The 24,183-nt window shown below is 46.1% G+C and overlaps 1 protein-coding gene across 1 annotated transcript in view; it reads left to right on the top strand.

Moving 5' to 3' along the window:
- LOC306918486 (ral GTPase-activating protein subunit alpha-1-like) overlaps nucleotides 1-24,183 on the top strand; it is a gene marked incomplete at both ends in the record, with an annotated part of 53,554 nt that overhangs the window by 17,971 nt on the left and 11,400 nt on the right. The window contains 5 exons of the mRNA XM_079531389.1: nucleotides 1,822-2,118; nucleotides 2,161-2,204; nucleotides 6,817-7,079; nucleotides 17,396-17,511; nucleotides 18,079-18,203. Coding sequence (XP_079387515.1) covers nucleotides 1,822-2,118; nucleotides 2,161-2,204; nucleotides 6,817-7,079; nucleotides 17,396-17,511; nucleotides 18,079-18,203 — 845 coding nt within the window. The remainder of the gene's footprint in view (nucleotides 1-1,821; nucleotides 2,119-2,160; nucleotides 2,205-6,816; nucleotides 7,080-17,395; nucleotides 17,512-18,078; nucleotides 18,204-24,183) is intronic.

Genomic DNA, 24,183 nt, shown 5'->3' with positions numbered 1-24,183 from the left:
TTTGTGTCCTCTCCTCCCCTCAGATCAGTGTTTGTGTCCTCTCCTCTCCTCAGATCAGTGTTTGTGTCCTCTCCTCTCCTCAGATCAGTGTTTGTGTCCTCTCCTCTCCTCAGATCAGTGTTTGTGTCCTCTCCTCTCCTCAGATCCTCAGTGTTTGTGTCCTCTCCTCTCCTCAGATCAGTGTTTGTGTCCTCTCCTCCCCTCAGATCAGTGTTTGTGTCCTCTCCTCCCCTCAGATCAGTGTTTGTGTCCTCTCCTCCCCTCAGATCAGTGTTTGTGTCCTCTCCTCTCCTCAGATCAGTGTTTGTGTCCTCTCCTCCCCTCAGATCAGTGTTTGTGTCCTCTCCTCCCCTCAGATCAGTGTTTGTGTCCTCTCCTCCCCTCAGATCAGTGTTTGTGTCCTCTCCTCCCCTCAGATCAGTGTTTGTGTCCTCTCCTCTCCTCAGATCAGTGTTTGTGTCCTCTCCTCTCCTCAGATCAGTGTTTGTGTCCTCTCCTCCCCTCAGATCCTCAGTGTTTGTGTCCTCTCCTCCCCTCAGATCAGTGTTTGTGTCCTCTCCTCTCCTCAGATCAGTGTTTGTGTCCTCTCCTCCCCTCAGATCAGTGTTTGTGTCCTCTCCTCTCCTCAGATCAGTGTTTGTGTCCTCTCCTCCCCTCAGATCAGTGTTTGTGTCCTCTCCTCCCCTCAGATCAGTGTTTGTGTCCTCTCCTCCCTCAGATCCTCAGTGTTTGTGTCCTCTCCTCCCCTCAGATCAGTGTTTGTGTCCTCTCCTCCCCTCAGATCAGTGTTTGTGTCCTCTCCTCTCCTCAGATCAGTGTTTGTGTCCTCTCCTCCCCTCAGATCAGTGTTTGTGTCCTCTCCTCTCCTCAGATCAGTGTTTGTGTCCTCTCCTCCCCTCAGATCAGTGTTTGTGTCCTCTCCTCCCCTCAGATCAGTGTTTGTGTCCTCTCCTCTCCTCAGATCAGTGTTTGTGTCCTCTCCTCTCCTCAGATCAGTGTTTGTGTCCTCTCCTCCCCTCAGATCAGTGTTTGTGTCCTCTCCTCCCCTCAGATCAGTGTTTGTGTCCTCTCCTCTCCTCAGATCAGTGTTTGTGTCCTCTCCTCCCCTCAGATCAGTGTTTGTGTCCTCTCCTCTCCTCAGATCAGTGTTTGTGTCCTCTCCTCCCCTCAGATCAGTGTTTGTGTCCTCTCCTCTCCTCAGATCAGTGTTTGTGTCCTCTCCTCCCTCAGATCTCAGTGTTTGTGTCCTCTCCTCCCCTCAGATCAGTGTTTGTGTCCTCTCCTCTCCTCAGATCAGTGTTTGTGTCCTCTCCTCTCCTCAGATCAGTGTTTGTGTCCTCTCCTCTCCTCAGATCAGTGTTTGTGTCCTCTCCTCCCCTCAGATCAGTGTTTGTGTCCTCTCCTCTCCTCAGATCAGTGTTTGTGTCCTCTCCTCTCCTCAGATCAGTGTTTGTGTCCTCTCCTCCCCTCAGATCAGTGTTTGTGTCCTCTCCTCCCCTCAGATCAGTGTTTGTGTCCTCTCCTCCCCTCAGATCAGTGTTTGTGTCCTCTCCTCTCCTCAGATCAGTGTTTGTGTCCTCTCCTCTCCTCAGATCCTCAGTGTTTGTGTCCTCTCCTCTCCTCAGATCCTCAGTGTTTGTGTCCTCTCCTCTCCTCAGATCAGTGTTTGTGTCCTCTCCTCCCCTCAGATCAGTGTTTGTGTCCTCTCCTCCCCTCAGATCAGTGTTTGTGTCCTCTCCTCCCCTCAGATCCTCAGTGTTTGTGTCCTCTCCTCAGTGTTTGTGTCCTCTCCTCAGTGTTTGTGTCCTCTCCTCCCCTCAGATCCGCTCAGAATCGGGCGTTCCGGGCGGCGGCATGACGGCCGGCCTGTCGTCGGCGCCCGCCTGCGTGCGTGTCATCGTGCGAGACGTGGCGGGGAAGCACTCGTGGGACTCGGCCGTCCTCTACGGACCCCCGCCCAGCCCGCCGCCCAGCCCCACGTGCACGCACGTGGTGCGCACGCCCACACACACCCAGAGGCAGACGCACGCGCAGCCGCAGCAGCAGAGGAGCCTCCAGCCGGCGCACACTCCTCCGGCCCGAACGACAGGAGGAGAGAAGATGGAGGAGGAGGAGGAAGAGGAGGAGGAGGAAGAGGAGGAGGGAGGGGAGGAGACGCAGGGAGGAGAGGGGGAGGAGGCTGGCGAGGAGCAGATGGTGGACAGGTAGGCCTGTTCGCAATTATTACATAATCCCCTAATCGCAATTATTACATAATCCGCTAATCGCAATTATTACATACTCCCCTAATCACAATTATTACATAATTCCCTAATCACAATTATTACATACTCCCCTAATCACAATTATTACATAATTCCCTAATCGCAATTATTACATAATCCCCTAATCGCAATTATTACATAATCCCCTAATCGCAATTATTACATAATCCCCTAATCACAATTATTACATAATCCCCTAATCACAATTATTACATAATCCCCTAATCACAATTATTACATAATCCCCTAATCGCAATTATTACATAATCCCCTAATCGCAATTATTACATAATCCCCTAATCGCAATTATTACATAATCCCCTAATCGCAATTATTACATAATCCCCTAATCGCAATTATTACATAATCCCCTAATCGCAATTATTACATAATCCCCTAATCACAATTATTACATAATCCCCTAATCGCAATTATTACATAATCCCCTAATCGCAATTATTACATAATCCCCTAATCGCAATTATTACATAATCCCCTAATCGCAATTATTACATAATCCCCTAATCGCAATTATTACATAATCCGCTAATCGCAATTATTACATAATCCCCTAATCGCAATTATTACATAATCCCCTAATCGCAATTATTACATACTCCCCTAATCGCAATTATTACATACTCCCCTAATCGCAATTATTACATAATCCCCTAATCGCAATTATTACATAATTCCCTAATCACAATTATTACATAATCCCCTAATCACAATTATTACATAATCCCCTAATCACAATTATTACATAATCCCCTAATCGCAATTATTACATAATCCCCTAATCGCAATTATTACATAATCCCCTAATCGCAATTATTACATAATTCCCTAATCACAATTATTACATAATCCCCTAATCGCAATTATTACATAATCCCCTAATCGCAATTATTACATAATCCCCTAATCGCAATTATTACATAATCCCCTAATCGCAATTATTACATAATCCCCTAATCGCAATTATTACATAATTCCCTAATCACAATTATTACATAATCCCCTAATCGCAATTATTACATAATCCCCTAATCGCAATTATTACATAATCCCCTAATCGCAATTATTACATAATTCCCTAATCACAATTATTACATAATCCCCTAATCGCAATTATTACATAATCCCCTAATCGCAATTATTACATAATCCCCTAATCGCAATTATTACATAATCCCCTAATCGCAATTATTACATACTCCCCTAATCGCAATTATTACATAATCCCCTAATCACAATTATTACATAATCCCCTAATCACAATTATTACATAATCCCCTAATCACAATTATTACATAATCCCCTAATCACAATTATTACATAATTCCCTAATCGCAATTATTACATAATCCCCTAATCGCAATTATTACATAATCCCCTAATCGCAATTATTACATAATCCCCTAATCGCAATTATTACATAATCCCCTAATCGCAATTATTACATAATCCCCTAATCGCAATTATTACATAATCCCCTAATCGCAATTATTACATAATCCCCTAATCGCAATTATTACATAATCCCCTAATCGCAATTATTACATAATCCCCTAATCGCAATTATTACATAATCCGCTAATCGCAATTATTACATAATCCCCTAATCGCAATTATTACATAATCCCCTAATCGCAATTATTACATAATCCCCTAATCGCAATTATTACATAATCCCCTAATCGCAATTATTACATAATCCCCTAATCACAATTATTACATAATCCCCTAATCGCAATTATTACATAATGCCCTAATCACAATTATTACATAATCCCCTAATCGCAATTATTACATAATCCCCTAATCACAATTATTACATAATCCCCTAATCGCAATTATTACATAATGCCCTAATCACAATTATTACATAATCCCCTAATCGCAATTATTACATAATGCCCTAATCACAATTATTACATAATCCCCTAATCGCAATTATTACATAATGCCCTAATCACAATTATTACATAATCCCCTAATCGCAATTATTACATAATCCCCTAATCACAATTATTACATAATCCCCTAATCGCAATTATTACATAATCCCCTAATCGCAATTATTACATACTCCCCTAATCGCAATTATTACATACTCCCCTAATCACAATTATTACATAATTCCCTAATCACAATTATTACATACTCCCCTAATCACAATTATTACATAATCCCCTAATCGCAATTATTACATAATCCCCTAATCGCAATTATTACATAATCCGCTAATCGCAATTATTACATAATCCCCTAATCGCAATTATTACATAATCCCCTAATCACAATTATTACATAATCCCCTAATCGCAATTATTACATAATCCCCTAATCGCAATTATTACATAATCCCCTAATCGCAATTATTACATAATCCCCTAATCGCAATTATTACATAATCCCCTAATCACAATTATTACATAATCCCCTAATCGCAATTATTACATAATCCCCTAATCACAATTATTACATAATCCCCTAATCACAATTATTACATAATCCCCTAATCACAATTATTACATAATCCCCTAATCACAATTATTACATAATCCCCTAATCGCAATTATTACATAATCCCCTAATCGCAATTATTACATAATCCCCTAATCGCAATTATTACATAATCCCCTAATCGCAATTATTACATAATCCCCTAATCACAATTATTACATAATCCCCTAATCACAATTATTACATACTCCCCTAATCACAATTATTACATAATCCCCTAATCACAATTATTACATAATCCCCTAATCGCAATTATTACATAATCCCCTAATCGCAATTATTACATAATCCCCTAATCGCAATTATTACATAATCCCCTAATCGCAATTATTACATAATGCCCTAATCACAATTATTACATAATGCCCTAATCGCAATTATTACATAATCCCCTAATCACAATTATTACATAATCCCCTAATCGCAATTATTACATAATCCCCTAATCGCAATTATTACATAATCCCCTAATCGCAATTATTACATACTCCCCTAATCGCAATTATTACATAATTCCCTAATCACAATTATTACATACTCCCCTAATCACAATTATTACATAATCCCCTAATCGCAATTATTACATAATCCCCTAATCGCAATTATTACATAATCCCCTAATCGCAATTATTACATAATTCCCTAATCGCAATTATTACATAATTCCCTAATCGCAATTATTACATAATCCCCTAATCGCAATTATTACATAATCCCCTAATCGCAATTATTACATAATCCCCTAATCGCAATTATTACATAATCCCCTAATCGCAATTATTACATAATCCCCTATTCGCAATTATTACATAATCCCCTAATCGCAATTATTACATAATCCCCTAATCACAATTATTACATAATCCCCTAATCGCAATTATTACATAATCCCCTAATCACAATTATTACATAATCCCCTAATCGTAATTATTACATAATCCCCTAATCGCAATTATTACATAATCCCCTAATCGCAATTATTACATAATCCGCTAATCGCAATTATTACATAATCCCCTAATCGCAATTATTACATAATCCCCTAATCACAATTATTACATAATCCCCTAATCACAATTATTACATAATCCCCTAATCGCAATTATTACATAATCCCCTAATCGCAATTATTACATAATCCCCTAATCGCAATTATTACATAATCCCCTAATCGCAATTATTACATAATCCCCTAATCACAATTATTACATAATCCCCTAATCGCAATTATTACATAATCCCCTAATCACAATTATTACATAATCCCCTAATCACAATTATTACATAATCCCCTAATCACAATTATTACATAATCCCCTAATCGCAATTATTACATAATCCCCTAATCGCAATTATTACATAATCCCCTAATCGCAATTATTACATAATCCCCTAATCGCAATTATTACATAATCCCCTAATCGCAATTATTACATAATCCCCTAATCACAATTATTACATCATCCCCTAATCGCAATTATTACATAATCCCCTAATCGCAATTATTACATAATCCCCTAATCGCAATTATTACATAATCCCCTAATCACAATTATTACATAATCCCCTAATCGCAATTATTACATAATCCCCTAATCGCAATTATTACATAATCTTTCTATGCCGCCATTTAGCATTTAGTGGCGTTTTTTTTCCTTTTTTTTGTCTTCAGGCTTAACATTATGGTTATTGTTAGGGTCGGGCCGAGCCTCGGGGCGACCCAGTTAGGGTAGGGTCGGGTCGGGCCTTAATTTTTGGGCCCGTTGAGAACTTTAACCCATTCTGAGCGGGAACCCCTGTTGGTGTTTTAAGCATTATGTTACGCTTTAGCTATTGAAAAATAGCAGACCTACAAGCTCATAGTGCGGCACCGAGTGCCGCGCTACGAGCTTGTAGGTCTGCTATTTTTGAAAAAATCGTGAAAATGTGGTTTTTCATAAAACTGTCATGATTTGAGAAGACATTTTGTAGAATCTGGTCTCAACGGGTCAATGGTCAGCTTGAGTTTTTGTGACGTGGACAGCCCTCACAGGCACCGGGGGGGCGAGGAGGGCCCGGCACGTCGAGAGGAGGAGGACGGCGAGCGGGAGGAGGAGGAGGAGAGCGAGGACAGACCGGAGGTGGTCGGCGAGGCGGAGCCTTTGGCCAAGCGGGTCTGTCGGGAGGCGACGCCGTCCTGGGACTCTCTGCGGGAGGACGAGGAGGAGGACGATGAGGAGGACGACGCGCTCGACCACATGCTGCAATACCTGGGATACTCTAGTCCAGAGTGTCTGCAGAGAGCAGGTACACACACACACACACACACACACACACACACGTACGCACGTGTAACGCCCGGGATTCGAACTCGGGCCTCCCACGTGAAAGTCCAACATCTTAACCACTAGACCAAAGGGATATCCCTCTGGACCGTGGGAGATACAGTATTAGACTTTTGAGGCCATCAGGCTCTGAGCCACTCTGCTACACTATAGCACCACCATCAGGCTCTGAGCCACTCTGCTACACTATAGCACCACCATCAGGCTCTGAGCCACTCTGCTACACTATAGCGCCACCATCAGGCTCTGAGCCACTCTGCTACACTATAGCGCCACCATCAGGCTCTGAGCCACTCTGCTACACTATAGCGCCACCATCAGGCTCTGAGCCACTCTGCTACACTATAGCGCCACCATCAGGCTCTGAGCCACTCTGCTACACTATAGCGCCACCATCAGGCTCTGAGCCACTCTGCTACACTATAGGACACTATAGGACAGGAAGGGTTTTGAAGGACTGCGCAGACCAACTGGCGGGTGTCTTCACCAAGATATTCAACCAGTCCCTACAACAGGGCTTGATCCCACCCTGTCTGAAGTCCTCCACAATAATTCCCCTCCCAAAAAAGGCAAATGTCAGCAGCCTAAATGACTACCGGCCAGTGGCACTTACACCTACCATCATGAAGTGTTTTGAGAAACTGGTCCGGAGTCATATTACAGCTAGTCTACCATCCACACTGGACCCCCATCAGTTTGCGTACAGAGCCAACAGGTCTACAGAAGACGCCATAGCAACAGCTCTCCATTCCACACTTACACATCTGGAAAAGCCAAGGAGCTACGGCAGGCTACTCTTCATAGACTTTAGCTCTGCGTTTAACACCATTGTGCCGGGCAGACTAATCCCCAAGCTACTGGAGTTGGGACTCTCTCATCACATCTGCCTCTGGATTCAAAACTTTCTGACAGATCGCCCTCAAAGAGTGAGAGTAGGACCCCATCTATCCTCAGCACTCAGCGTCAGCACTGGTGCTCCACAGGGCTGTGTGTTGAGCCCCCTACTCTACACTCTCTACACCCATGACTGTACTCCCATCTATCCGAGTAATGCCATCATCAAATTTGCGGATGACACCACAGTGGTGGGGCTCATTACAGAAGGGGATGAGACTGCGTATAGGGAAGAGGTGCACGTGCTGTCAGAATGGTGTGAGAGGAATAACCTCATTCTCAACACCTCCAAGACCAAGGAGCTGATAGTAGACTTCAGGAGGAAGAACATTCAGCCTATCCAGCCTATCCACATCAAGGGAGAGGAGGTGGAAAGGGTCTCAGACTTCAGGTTCCTGGGCATGAACATCTCGGACAACATGACCTGGAAAACTAACACCACTGCGCTCAAGAAAAAAGGTCAACAGCGACGTTACTTTCTCAGAGTGCTCAGGAAAATGGACATAATGGAGAGTGTGCTACTGTCCTTCTACCGCTGTTCCATCGAGTCAGTGTTGACCTACGGCATCTCCCTGTGGTTTTCCAGCTGCACGGCGGCAGAAAGGAAGTCCCTTCAGGGGGTCATAAACACGGCCCAGAGGATCATGGCATGTCCTCTCACATCTCTGGAGGACCTCTACAAGAGACATTGTAGCAGAAGAGCCAACAGCATCCTCAAGGACCCATCCCACCCAGGTCATCACCTGCTGCAACTCATGCCCTCAGGGAGGCGCTATAGGGTCATCAATGCAAGGATGAACAGACTGAAACATAGTTTCTACCCCAGAGCAGTCATAGCTCTAAACACTGACACTTGAACCCTGACACTTTATGGACTAAAGGGACTCACTGTGCAATATGTCTTAATGTATGTTTTTTATATAGAGTATTATGTCTTTTGTTTTAAATGCACTTGAGCTGGAATGCACATCAATTTCGTTGTCTTGTACAATAACAATAAAGATATTCTGATTCTGATATAGCGCCACCATCAGGCTGAGGCTCTGAGCCACTCTGCTACACTATAGCGCCACCATCAGGCAGAGGCTCTGAGCCACTCTGCTACACTATAGCGCCACCATCAGGCTCTGAGCCACTCTGCTACACTATAGCGCCACCATCAGGCTCTGAGCCACTCTGCTACACTATAGCACCACCATCAGGCTCTGAGCCACTCTGCTACATTATAGCGCCACCATCAGGCTCTGAGCCACTCTGCTACACTATAGCGCCACCATCAGGCTCTGAGCCACTCTGCTACACTATAGCGCCACCATCAGGCTCTGAGCCACTCTGCTACACTATAGCACCACCATCAGGCTCTGACCCACTCTGCTACACTATAGCACCACCATCAGGCTCTGAGCCACTCTGCTACACTATAGCACCACCATCAGGCTCTGAGCCACTCTGCTACACTATAGCGCCACCATCAGGCTCTGACCCACTCTGCTACACTATAGCGCCACCATCAGGCTCTGAGCCACTCTGCTACACTATAGCGCCACCATCAGGCTCTGAGCCACTCTGCTACACTATAGCGCCACCATCAGGCTCTGAGCCACTCTGCTACACTATAGCGCCACCATCAGGCTCTGAGCCACTCTGCTACACTATAGCGCCACCATCAGGCTCTGAGCCACTCTGCTACACTATAGCACCACCATCAGGCTCTGAGCCACTCTGCTACACTATAGCACCACCATCAGGCTCTGAGCCACTCTGCTACACTATAGCACCACCATCAGGCTCTGAGCCACTCTGCTACACTATAGCACCACCATCAGGCTCTGAGCCACTCTGCTACACTATAGCACCACCATCAGGCTCTGAGCCACTCTGCTACACTATAGCGCCACCATCAGGCTCTGAGCCTCTCTGCTACACTATAGCGCCACCATCAGGCTCTGAGCCACTCTGCTACACTATAGCGCCACCATCAGGCTCTGAGCCACTCTGCTACACTATAGCACCACCATCAGGCTCTGAGCCACTCTGCTACACTATAGCACCACCATCAGGCTCTGAGCCACTCTGCTACACTATAGCGCCACCATCAGGCTCTGACCCACTCTGCTACACTATAGCGCCACCATCAGGCTCTGAGCCACTCTGCTACACTATAGCGCCACCATCAGGCTCTGAGCCACTCTGCTACACTATAGCGCCACCATCAGGCTCTGACCCACTCTGCTACACTATAGCGCCACCATCAGGCTCTGAGCCACTCTGCTACACTATAGCGCCACCATCAGGCTCTGAGCCACTCTGCTACACTATAGCGCCACCATCAGGCTCTGAGCCACTCTGCTACACTATAGCGCCACCATCAGGCTCTGAGCCACTCTGCTACACTATAGCGCCACCATCAGGCTCTGAGCCACTCTGCTACACTATAGCACCACCATCAGGCTCTGAGCCACTCTGCTACACTATAGCGCCACCATCAGGCTCTGACCCACTCTGCTACACTATAGCGCCACCATCAGGCTCTGAGCCACTCTGCTACACTATAGCGCCACCATCAGGCTCTGAGCCACTCTGCTACACTATAGCGCCACCATCAGGCTCTGAGCCACTCTGCTACACTATAGCGCCACCATCAGGCTCTGAGCCACTCTGCTACACTATAGCACCACCATCAGGCTCTGAGCCACTCTGCTACACTATAGCACCACCATCAGGCTCTGAGCCACTCTGCTACACTATAGCACCACCATCAGGCTCTGAGCCACTCTGCTACACTATTGCACCACCATCAGGCTCTGAGCCACTCTGCTACACTATAGCACCACCATCAGGCTCTGAGCCACTCTGCTACACTATAGCACCACCATCAGGCTCTGAGCCACTCTGCTACACTATAGCACCACCATCAGGCTCTGAGCCACTCTGCTACACTATAGCGCCACCATCAGGCTCTGAGCCACTCTGCTACACTATAGCGCCACCATCAGGCTCTGAGCCACTCTGCTACACTATAGCGCCACCATCAGGCTCTGAGCCACTCTGCTACACTATAGCGCCACCATCAGGCTGAGGCTCTGAGCCACTCTGCTACACTATAGCGTCACCATCAGGCTCTGAGCCACTCTGCTACACTATAGCGCCACCATCAGGCTGAGGCTCTGAGCCACTCTGCTACACTATAGCGCCACCATCAGGCTGTGAGCCACTCTGCTACACTATAGCGCCACCATCAGGCTCTGAGCCACTCTGCTACACTATAGCGCCACCATCAGGCTGTGAGCCACTCTGCTACACTATAGCGCCACCATCAGGCTCTGAGCCACTCTGCTACACTATAGCGCCACCATCAGGCTCTGAGCCACTCTGCTACACTATAGCGCCACCATCAGGCTGAGGCTCTGAGCCACTCTGCTACACTATAGCGCCACCATCAGGCTCTGAGCCACTCTGCTACACTATAGCGCCACCATCAGGCAGAGGCTCTGAGCCACTCTGCTACACTATAGCGCCACCATCAGGCAGAGGCTCTGAGCCACTCTGCTACACTATAGCGCCACCATCAGGCTCTGAGCCACTCTGCTACACTATAGCGCCACCATCAGGCTGTGAGCCACTCTGCTACACTATAGCGCCACCATCAGGCTGTGAGCCACTCTGCTACACTATAGCGCCACCATCAGGCTCTGAGCCACTCTGCTACACTATAGCGCCACCATCAGGCTCTGAGCCACTCTGCTACACTATAGCGCCACCATCAGGCTGTGAGCCACTCGGCTACACTATAGCGCCACCATCAGGCTCTGAGCCACTCTGCTACACTATAGCGCCACCATCAGGCTCTGAGCCACTCTGCTACACTATAGCACCACCATCAGGCAGAGGCTCTGAGCCACTCTGCTACACTATAGCGCCACCATCAGGCAGAGGCTCTGAGCCACTCTGCTACACTATAGCGCCACCATCAGGCAGAGGCTCTGAGCCACTCTGCTACACTATAGCGCCACCATCAGGCTCTGAGCCACTCTGCTACACTATAGCGCCACCATCAGGCTCTGAGCCACTCTGCTACACTATAACACCACCATCAGGCTCTGAGACACTCTGCTACACTATAGCGCCACCATCAGGCTCTGAGCCACTCTGCTACACTATAGCGCCACCATCAGGCTCTGAGCCACTCTGCTACACTATAGCGCCACCATCAGGCTCTGAGCCACTCTGCTACACTATAGCACCACCATCAGGCTCTGAGCCACTCTGCTACACTATAGCACCACCATCAGGCTCTGAGCCTCTGCTACACTATAGCGCCACCATCAGGCTCTGAGCCACTCTGCTACACTATAGCACCACCATCAGGCTCTGAGCCACTCTGCTACACTATAGCGCCACCATCAGGCTGTGAGCCACTCTGCTACACTATAGCACCACCATCAGGCTGTGAGCCACTCTGCTACACTATAGCACCACCATCAGGCTCTGAGCCACTCTGCTACACTATAGCGCCACCATCAGGCTGTGAGCCACTCTGCTACACTATAGCGCCACCATCAGGCTGAGGCTGTGAGCCACTCTGCTACACTATAGCGCCACCATCAGGCAGAGGCTCTGAGCCACTCTGCTACACTATAGCGCCACCATCAGGCTGTGAGCCACTCTGCTACACTATAGCGCCACCATCAGGCTGAGGCTGTGAGCCACTCTGCTACACTATAGCGCCACCATCAGGCAGAGGCTCTGAGCCACTCTGCTACACTATAGCACCACCATCAGGCTGTGAGCCACTCTGCTACACTATAGCGCCACCATCAGGCTGTGAGCCACTCTGCTACACTATAGCACCACCATCAGGCTGTGAGCCACTCTGCTACACTATAGCACCACCATCAGGCTCTGAGCCACTCTGCTACACTATAGCGCCACCATCAGGCTCTGACCCACTCTGCTACACTATAGCGCCACCATCAGGCTGTGAGCCACTCTGCTACACTATAGCGCCACCATCAGGCTCTGACCCACTCTGCTACACTATAGCGCCACCATCAGGCTCTGACCCACTCTGCTACACTATAGCGCCACCATCAGGCTCTGAGCCACTCTGCTACACTATAGCGCCACCATCAGGCTCTGACCCACTCTGCTACACTATAGCGCCACCATCAGGCTCTGAGCCACTCTGCTACACTATAGCGCCACCATCAGGCTCTGAGCCACTCTGCTACACTATAGCGCCACCATCAGGCTCTGACCCACTCTGCTACACTATAGCGCCACCATCAGGCTCTGAGCCACTCTGCTACACTATAGCGCCACCATCAGGCTCTGACCCACTCTGCTACACTATAGCGCCACCATCAGGCTCTGAGCCACTCTGCTACACTATAGCGCCACCATCAGGCTCTGAGCCACTCTGCTACACTATAGCGCCACCATCAGGCTCTGAGCCACTCTGCTACACTATAGCGCCACCATCAGGCTCTGAGCCACTCTGCTACACTATAGCACCACCATCAGGCTCTGAGCCACTCTGCTACACTATAGCGCCACCATCAGGCTCTGACCCACTCTGCTACACTATAGCGCCACCATCAGGCTCTGAGCCACTCTGCTACACTATAGCGCCACCATCAGGCTCTGAGCCACTCTGCTACACTATAGCGCCACCATCAGGCTCTGAGCCACTCTGCTACACTATAGCGCCACCATCAGGCTCTGAGCCACTCTGCTACACTATAGCACCACCATCAGGCTCTGAGCCACTCTGCTACACTATAGCACCACCATCAGGCTCTGAGCCACTCTGCTACACTATAGCACCACCATCAGGCTCTGAGCCACTCTGCTACACTATAGCACCACCATCAGGCTCTGAGCCACTCTGCTACACTATAGCACCACCATCAGGCTCTGAGCCACTCTGCTACACTATAGCACCACCATCAGGCTCTGAGCCACTCTGCTACACTATAGCACCACCATCAGGCTCTGAGCCACTCTGCTACACTATAGCACCACCATCAGGCTCTGAGCCACTCTGCTACACTATAGCGCCACCATCAGGCTGTGAGCCACTCTGCTACACTATAGCGCCACCATCAGGCTCTGAGCCACTCTGCTACACTATAGCGCCACCATCAGGCTGAGGCTCTGAGCCACTCTGCTACACTATAGCGTCACCATCAGGCTCTGAGCCACTCTGCTACACTATAGCGCCACCATCAGGCTGAGGCTCTGAGCCACTCTGCTACACTATAGCGCCACCATCAGGCTGTGAGCCACTCTGCTACACTATAGCGCCACCATCAGGCTCTGAGCCACTCTGCTACACTATAGCGCCACCATCGGGCTGTGAGCCACTCTGCTACACTATAGCGCCACCATCAGGCTCTGAGCCACTCTGCTACACTATAGCGCCACCATCAGGCTCTGAGCCACTCTGCTACACTATAGCGCCACCATCAGGCTGAGGCTCTGAGCCACTCTGCTACACTATAGCGCCACCATCAGGCTCTGAGCCACTCTGCTACACTATAGCGCCACCATCAGGCAGAGGCTCTGAGCCACTCTGCTACACTATAGCGCCACCATCAGGCTCTGAGCCACTCTGCTACACTATAGCGCCACCATCAGGCTGTGAGCCACTCTGCTACACTATAGCGCCACCATCAGGCTGTGAGCCACTCTGCTACACTATAGCGCCACCATCAGGCTCTGAGCCACTCTGCTACACTATAGCACCACCATCAGGCTCTGAGCCACTCTGCTACACTATAGCGCCACCATCAGGCTGTGAGCCACTCGGCTACACTATAGCGCCACCATCAGGCTCTGAGCCACTCTGCTACACTATAGCGCCACCATCAGGCTCTGAGCCACTCTGCTACACTATAGCGCCACCATCAGGCAGAGGCTCTGAGCCACTCTGCTACACTATAGCGCCACCATCAGGCAGAGGCTCTGAGCCACTCTGCTACACTATAGCGCCACCATCAGGCAGAGGCTCTGAGCCACTCTGCTACACTATAGCGCCACCATCAGGCTCTGAGCCACTCTGCTACACTATAGCACCACCATCAGGCTCTGAGACACTCTGCTACACTATAGCGCCACCATCAGGCTCTGAGCCACTCTGCTACACTATAGCGCCACCATCAGGCTCTGAGCCACTCTGCTACACTATAGCACCACCATCAGGCTCTGAGACACTCTGCTACACTATAGCGCCACCATCAGGCTCTGAGCCACTCTGCTACACTATAGCGCCACCATCAGGCTCTGAGCCACTCTGCTACACTATAGCGCCACCATCAGGCTCTGAGCCACTCTGCTACACTATAGCACCACCATCAGGCTCTGAGCCACTCTGCTACACTATAGCACCACCATCAGGCTCTGAGCCTCTGCTACACTATAGCGCCACCATCAGGCTCTGAGCCACTCTGCTACACTATAGCACCACCATCAGGCTCTGAGCCACTCTGCTACACTATAGCGCCACCATCAGGCTGTGAGCCACTCTGCTACACTATAGCACCACCATCAGGCTGTGAGCCACTCTGCTACACTATAGCACCACCATCAGGCTCTGAGCCACTCTGCTACACTATAGCGCCACCATCAGGCTGTGAGCCACTCTGCTACACTATAGCGCCACCATCAGGCTGAGGCTGTGAGCCACTCTGCTACACTATAGCGCCACCATCAGGCAGAGGCTCTGAGCCACTCTGCTACACTATAGCGCCACCATCAGGCTGTGAGCCACTCTGCTACACTATAGCGCCACCATCAGGCTGAGGCTGTGAGCCACTCTGCTACACTATAGCGCCACCATCAGGCAGAGGCTCTGAGCCACTCTGCTACACTATAGCACCACCATCAGGCTGTGAGCCACTCTGCTACACTATAGCGCCACCATCAGGCTGTGAGCCACTCTGCTACACTATAGCACCACCATCAGGCTGTGAGCCACTCTGCTACACTATAGCACCACCATCAGGCTGTGAGCCACTCTGCTACACTATAGCGCCACCATCAGGCTCTGAGCCACTCTGCTACACTATAGCGCCACCATCAGGCTGAGGCTCTGAGCCACTCTGCTACACTATAGCGCCACCATCAGGCTGTGAGCCACTCTGCTACACTATAGCGCCACCATCAGGCTCTGAGCCACTCTGCTACACTATAGTGCCACCATCAGGCAGAGGCTCTGAGCCACTCTGCTACACTATAGCGCCACCATCAGGCTGTGAGCCACTCTGCTACACTATAGCGCCACCATCAGGCTGTGAGCCACTCTACTACACTATAGCGCCACCATCAGGCTCTGAGCCACTCTGCTACACTATAGCGCCACCATCAGGCTGTGAGCCACTCTGCTACACTATAGCACCACCATCAGGCTCTGAGCCACTCTGCTACACTATAGCACCACCATCAGGCTGAGGCTCTGAGCCACTCTGCTTCACACACACACACGCACGCACGCACACACGCACGCACACACGCACACACACACGCACGCACACACGCACACTTTTAATTTAGTTTTCATTAGTTTTTTTCTTTTTCACTATTACTTTTTTTTAAATATAGAAAAATATTAGCCTTATGTACGTGAAATATAAAAAAAAAAACCCTAACTAAAACAGTTTACTAAAATGTTTTATTTAATTTATTTTTACTGTTTTAATTCTAGTTTTATTTCGGCCTCTGATTTCCCGCCAGGATTAATTCATCTGTTTATCGCGCATTGCCATGGTTTTTATCGCGTGCAACCCTTATTTTGAAGAGCCAAATGTCCATAACCGGATGTTACGATGACATAATGGTGTGTGTGGTGTCTTGACCGGTTGTTGTTCTCTCGCTCGGTGGCGAAAAAGCGCGCTCATAGCGCGCCACCGAGTGGCGCGCTATGAGCTTGTAGGCCTGCTATTTTTGAAAAGTCGTGAAAATGTGGCGCAAATCTTTGAATATATTCTTTCAGAACGAACATTTTTTACTCAAATCTTTCCTTCTGGGAGGAGGTCCCTGGAGGCTGGAACTACATATTTTGAGATGGGGGTCCGTGAGGGGTCCGTTTGGGGGTCCGTTTGGGGGTCCGTGGCCCAATAGAGATAAATCTGGGGGTCCTTGACGTGAGAAGGTTTGACCACCACTGACATAGAAACTTAGGTTTTTCAGAAAACTATATATGGATTAAAGAATATAAACCCTGGAAAACGTATGCTACGGATTTGGCGGGCTGCACGACTAATTTAATCTTACGGTCACTGTGGTTCTGGCGGGCTCTGTGTTAACTATAATAACTATAAACACAGCTTCGGTTCACAGTTCACACGGCCATATGTAAAGAGCTCTCTGATTGGTCCTCTCCAGGCATGCCACTCAACATCCCGGCTCCTCCCCCGACGTGCGTCTCGGAGAAGCAGGAGAACGACGTCATCAACGCCATCCTGAAGCAGAGCACCGCCGAGAGGGACTTCGTCACGAACGTACGTACCTTTAGACCCGACCACCAGGTGTCACTGTTGCACCGCTCTCTTTTAGACCCGACCACCAGGTGTCACTGTTGCACCGCTCTCTTTTAGACCCGACCACCAGGTGTCACTGTTGCACCGCTCTCTTCAGACTGAATACGTACCTTTAGACCCGACCACCAGGTGTCACTGTTGCACCGCTCTCTTTTAGACCCGACCACCAGGTGTCACTGTTGCACCGCTCTCTTTTAGACCCGACCACCAGGTGTCACTGTTGCACTGCTCTCTACGTACCTTTAGACCCGACCACCAGGTGTCACTGTTGCACCGCTCTCTTCAGACTGAATAATTCAATCAGCCGATCTGCATCGACACGTTGTGAGCTTGTAGATCGGCTATTTGAACTATTCAAAAACGTTTTTTTCAAAATAGTAAAAGTCAAGGAAAGGCAAAGTCGTTTAGGGATAAGGGGTTTAGGGATAAGGGGTTTAGGGATAAGGGGTTTAGGGATAAGGGGTTTAGGGATAAGGGGTTTAGCCTGGACGAAAATAGAGCCACCGCCTGTTGTTGTTGTTGTTCCAGCGAGGCGAGGGGCCCCACATGAGGGCCCCGGTGCAGACGGAGCCGGAGACTCAGACCCCACAGTCGGCCTTCTACTACTGCAGGCTGCTGATCAACATCCTGGGCCTCAACTCCTGGGAGAAGAGGTGGGAGGACGCACGCACGCACGCATGCACGCACGCACGCACGCACGCACGCACACACACGGACACGCACGCACGGACACACGGACACGCACGCACACACACACTGACAAGCACGCACGGACACACGGGCACGCACCCACACACACACACGGACACGCACGCACGGACACACGGACACGCACGCACACACACACTGACAAGCACGCACGGACACACGGGCACGCACCCACACACACACACGGACACGCACGCACGGACACACGGACACGCACGCATGGACACACGCACGCACGCGCGTGCACACATACAGTACAGTATGTACTGTGTACACACACACAGTGATATCCAGAGTGTTAATGTAACTGCCCTAACACGTGTTAACAGAATAGAGTGTTAATGTAACTACCCTAACACGTGTTAACAGAATAGAGGGTTAATGTAACTGCCCTAACACGTGTTAACAGAATAGAGTGTTAATGTAACTGCCCTAACACGTGTTAACAGAATAGAGTGTTAATGTAACTGCCCTAACACGTGTTAACAGAATAGAGTGTTAATGTAACTGCCCTAACACGTGTTAACAGAATAGAGTGTTAATGTAACTGCCCTAACACGTGTTAACAGAATAGAGTGTTAATGTAACTGCCCTAACACGTGTTAACAGAATAGAGTGTTAATGTAACTGCCCTAACACGTGTTAACAGAATAGAGTGTTAATGTAACTGCCCTAACACGTGTTAACAGAATAGAGTGTTAATGTAACTGCCCTAACACGTGTTAACAGAATAGAGTGTTAATGTAACTGCCCTAACACATGTTAACAGAATAGAGGGTTAATGTAACTGCCCTAACACATGTTAACAGAATAGTGTTAATGTAACTACCCTAACACGTGTTAACAGAATAGAGTGTTAATGTAACTGCCCTAACACGTGTTAACAGAATAGAGTGTTAATGTAACTGCCCTAACACGTGTTAACAGAATAGAGGGTTAATGTAACTGCCCTAACATGTGTTAACAGAATAGAGGGTTAATGTAACTGCCCTAACATGTGTTAACAGAATAGAGTGTTAATGTAACTGCCCTAACACGTGTTAACAGAATAGAGTGTTAATGTAACTGCCCTAACACGTGTTAACAGAATAGAGGGTTAATGTAACTGCCCTAACACGTGTTAACAGAATAGTGTTAATGTAACTGCCCTAACACGTGTTAACAGAATAGAGGGTTAATGTAACTGCCCTAACACGTGTTAACAGAATAGAGTGTTAATGTAACTGCCCTAACACGTGTTAACAGAATAGAGTGTTAATGTAACTGCCCTAACACGTGTTAACAGAATAGAGGGTTAATGTAACTGCCCTAACACGTGTTAACAGAATAGAGTGTTAATGTAACTGCCCTAACACGTGTTAACAGAATAGAGGGTTAATGTAACTGCCCTAACACGTGTTAACAGAATAGAGTGTTATTGTAACTGCCCTAACACGTGTTAACAGAATAGAGGGTTAATGTAACTGCCCTAACACGTGTTAACAGAATAGAGTGTTAATGTAACTACCCTAACACATGTTAACAGAATAGAGTGTTATTGTAACTGCCCTAACACGTGTTAACAGAATAGAGGGTTAATGTAACTGCCCTAACACGTGTTAACAGAATAGAGTGTTATTGTAACTGCCCTAACACGTGTTAACAGAATAGAGGGTTAATGTAACTGCCCTAACACGTGTTAACAGAATAGAGTGTTATTGTAACTGCCCTAACACGTGTTAACAGAATAGAGGGTTAACGTAACTACCCTAACACGTGTTAACAGAATAGAGTGTTATTGTAACTGCCCTAACACGTGTTAACAGAATAGAGTGTTATTGTAACTGCCCTAACACGTGTTAACAGAATAGAGGGTTAATGTAACTGCCCTAACACGTGTTAACAGAATAGAGTGTTATTGTAACTGCCCTAACACGTGTTAACAGAATAGAGGGTTAATGTAACTACCCTAACACGTGTTAACAGAATAGAGTGTTATTGTAACTGCCCTAACACGTGTTAACAGAATAGAGGGTTAATGTAACTGCCCTAACACGTGTTAACAGAATAGAGTGTTATTGTAACTGCCCTAACACGTGTTAACAGAATAGAGGGTTAATGTAACTGCCCTAACACGTGTTAACAGAATAGAGTGTTAATGTAACTACCCTAACACATGTTAACAGAATAGAGTGTTAATGTAACTGCCCTAACACGTGTTAACAGAATAGTGTTAATGTAACTGCCCTAACACATGTTAACAGAATAGTGTTAATGTAACTACCCTAACACATGTTAACAGAATAGAGTGTTAATGTAACTGCCCTAACACGTGTTAACAGAATAGAGTGTTAATGTAACTGCCCTAACACGTGTTAACAGAATAGTGTTAATGTAACTACCCTAACACATGTTAACAGAATAGAGTGTTAATGTAACTGCCCTAACACGTGTTAACAGAATAGAGTGTTAATGTAACTACCCTAACACGTGTTAACAGAATAGAGTGTTAATGTAACTGCCCTAACACATGTTAACAGAATAGTGTTAATGTAACTACCCTAACACGTGTTAACAGAATAGAGTGTTAATGTAACTGCCCTAACACGTGTTAACAGAATAGTGTTAATGTAACTGCCCTAACACGTGTTAACAGAATAGAGTGTTAATGTAACTGCCCTAACACGTGTTAACAGAATAGAGTGTTAATGTAACTGCCCTAACACGTGTTAACAGAATAGTGTTAATGTAACTGCCCTAACACGTGTTAACAGAATAGAGTGTTAATGTAACTGCCCTAACACGTGTTAACAGAATAGAGTGTTAATGTAACTGCCCTAACACGTGTTAACAGAATAGTGTTAATGTAACTGCCCTAACACATGTTAACAGAATAGAGTGTTAATGTAACTGCCCTAACACGTGTTAACAGAATAGAGTGTTAATGTAACTGCCCTAACACGTGTTAACAGAATAGTGTTAATGTAACTGCCCTAACACGTGTTAACAGAATAGAGTGTTAATGTAACTGCCCTAACACGTGTTAACAGAATAGTGTTAATGTAACTGCCCTAACACGTGTTAACAGAATAGTGTTAATGTAACTACCCTAACATGTGTTAACAGAATAGAGTGTTAATGTAACTGCCCTAACACGTGTTAACAGAATAGAGTGTTAATGTAACTGCCCTAACACGTGTTAACAGAATAGAGGGTTAATGTAACTGCCCTAACATGTGTTAACAGAATAGTGTTAATGTAACTGCCCTAACACGTGTTAACAGAATAGAGTGTTATTGTAACTGCCCTAACACGTGTTAACAGAATAGAGGGTTAATGTAACTGCCCTAACACGTGTTAACAGAATAGAGTGTTAATGTAACTGCCCTAACACGTGTTAACAGAATAGTGTTAATGTAACTGCCCTAACACGTGTTAACAGAATAGAGTTAATGTAACTGCCCTAACACGTGTTAACAGAATAGAGTGTTAATGTAACTGCCCTAACACGTGTTAACAGAATAGAGGGTTAATGTAACTGCCCTAACACGTGTTAACAGAATAGAGGGTTAATGTAACTGCCCTAACACGTGTTAACAGAATAGAGGGTTAATGTAACTGCCCTAACACGTGTTAACAGAATAGAGTGTTAATGTAACTGCCCTAACACGTGTTAACAGAATAGAGGGTTAATGTAACTGCCCTAACACGTGTTAACAGAATAGAGGGTTAATGTAACTGCCCTAACACGTGTTAACAGAATAGAGGGTTAATGTAACTGCCCTAACACGTGTTAACAGAATAGAGTGTTAATGTAACTGCCCTAACACGTGTTAACAGAATATAGTGTTAATGTAACTGCCCTAACACGTGTTAACAGAATAGAGGGTTAATGTAACTGCCCTAACACGTGTTAACAGAATAGAGTGTTAATGTAACTGCCCTAACACGTGTTAACAGAATATAGTGTTAATGTAACTGCCCTAACACGTGTTAACAGAATAGAGTGTTAATGTAACTACCCTAACACGTGTTAACAGAATAGAGTGTTATTGTAACTGCCCTAACACGTGTTAACAGAATAGAGTTAATGTAACTGCCCTAACACGTGTTAACAGAATAGAGTGTTAATGTAACTGCCCTAACATGTGTTAACAGAATAGTGTTAATGTAACTGCCCTAACACGTGTTAACAGAATAGAGTGTTATTGTAACTGCCCTAACACGTGTTAACAGAATAGAGTGTTAATGTAACTGCCCTAACACGTGTTAACAGAATAGAGTGTTAATGTAACTGCCCTAACACGTGTTAACAGAATAGAGGGTTAATGTAACTGCCCTAACACGTGTTAACAGAATAGAGTGTTAATGTAACTGCCCTAACACGTGTTAACAGAATAGAGGGTTAATGTAACTGCCCTAACACGTGTTAACAGAATAGAGGGTTAATGTAACTGCCCTAACACGTGTTAACAGAATAGAGTGTTAATGTAACTGCCCTAACATGTGTTAACAGAATAGAGTGTTAATGTAACTGCCCTAACACGTGTTAACAGAATAGTGTTAATGTAACTGCCCTAACACGTGTTAACAGAATAGAGTGTTAATGTAACTGCCCTAACACGTGTTAACAGAATAGAGTGTTAATGTAACTGCCCTAACACATGTTAACAGAATAGAGGGTTAATGTAACTACCCTAACACGTGTTAACAGAATAGAGTGTTAATGTAACTGCCCTAACACGTGTTAACAGAATAGAGGGTTAATGTAACTGCCCTAACACGTGTTAACAGAATAGAGTGTTAATGTAACTACCCTAACACGTGTTAACAGAATAGAGTGTTAATGTAACTACCCTAACACGTGTTAACAGAATAGAGTGTTAATGTAACTACCCTAACACGTGTTAACAGAATAGAGGGTTAATGTAACTACCCTAACACGTGTTAACAGAATAGTGTTAATGTAACTACCCTAACACGTGTTAACAGAATAGTGTTAATGTAACTACCCTAACATGTGTTAACAGAATAGTGTTAATGTAACTGCCCTAACACGTGTTAACAGAATAGAGGGTTAATGTAACTGCCCTAACACGTGTTAACAGAATAGAGTGTTAATGTAACTGCCCTAACACGTGTTAACAGAATAGAGTGTTAATGTAACTGCCCTAACACGTGTTAACAGAATAGAGTGTTAATGTAACTGCCCTAACACGTGTTAACAGAATAGAGGGTTAATGTAACTGCCCTAACACGTGTTAACAGAATAGAGGGTTAATGTAACTGCCCTAACACGTGTTAACAGAATAGAGGGTTAATGTAACTGCCCTAACACGTGTTAACAGAATAGAGTGTTAATGTAACTACCCTAACACGTGTTAACAGAATAGAGTGTTAATGTAACTGCCCTAACACGTGTTAACAGAATAGAGTGTTAATGTAACTGCCCTAACACGTGTTAACAGAATAGAGGGTTAATGTAACTGCCCTAACACGTGTTAACAGAATAGTGTTAATGTAACTACCCTAACATGTGTTAACAGAATAGAGTGTTAATGTAACTGCCCTAACACGTGTTAACAGAATAGAGTGTTAATGTAACTGCCCTAACACGTGTTAACAGAATAGAGGGTTAATGTAACTGCCCTAACACGTGTTAACAGAATAGAGTGTTAATGTAACTGCCCTAACACGTGTTAACAGAATAGTGTTAATGTAACTGCCCTAACACGTGTTAACAGAATAGAGGGTTAATGTAACTGCCCTAACACGTGTTAACAGAATAGAGTGTTAATGTAACTGCCCTAACACGTGTTAACAGAATAGTGTTAATGTAACTGCCCTAACACGTGTTAACAGAATAGAGGGTTAATGTAACTGCCCTAACACGTGTTAACAGAATAGAGTGTTAATGTAACTGCCCTAACACGTGTTAACAGAATA

This window comes from Electrona antarctica, assembly GCF_951216825.1.
Source record: "Electrona antarctica genome assembly, contig: scaffold_666, whole genome shotgun sequence".
Taxonomy (NCBI): domain Eukaryota; kingdom Metazoa; phylum Chordata; class Actinopteri; order Myctophiformes; family Myctophidae; genus Electrona; species Electrona antarctica.
This window is presented reverse-complemented; position numbering and strand designations above follow the sequence as displayed.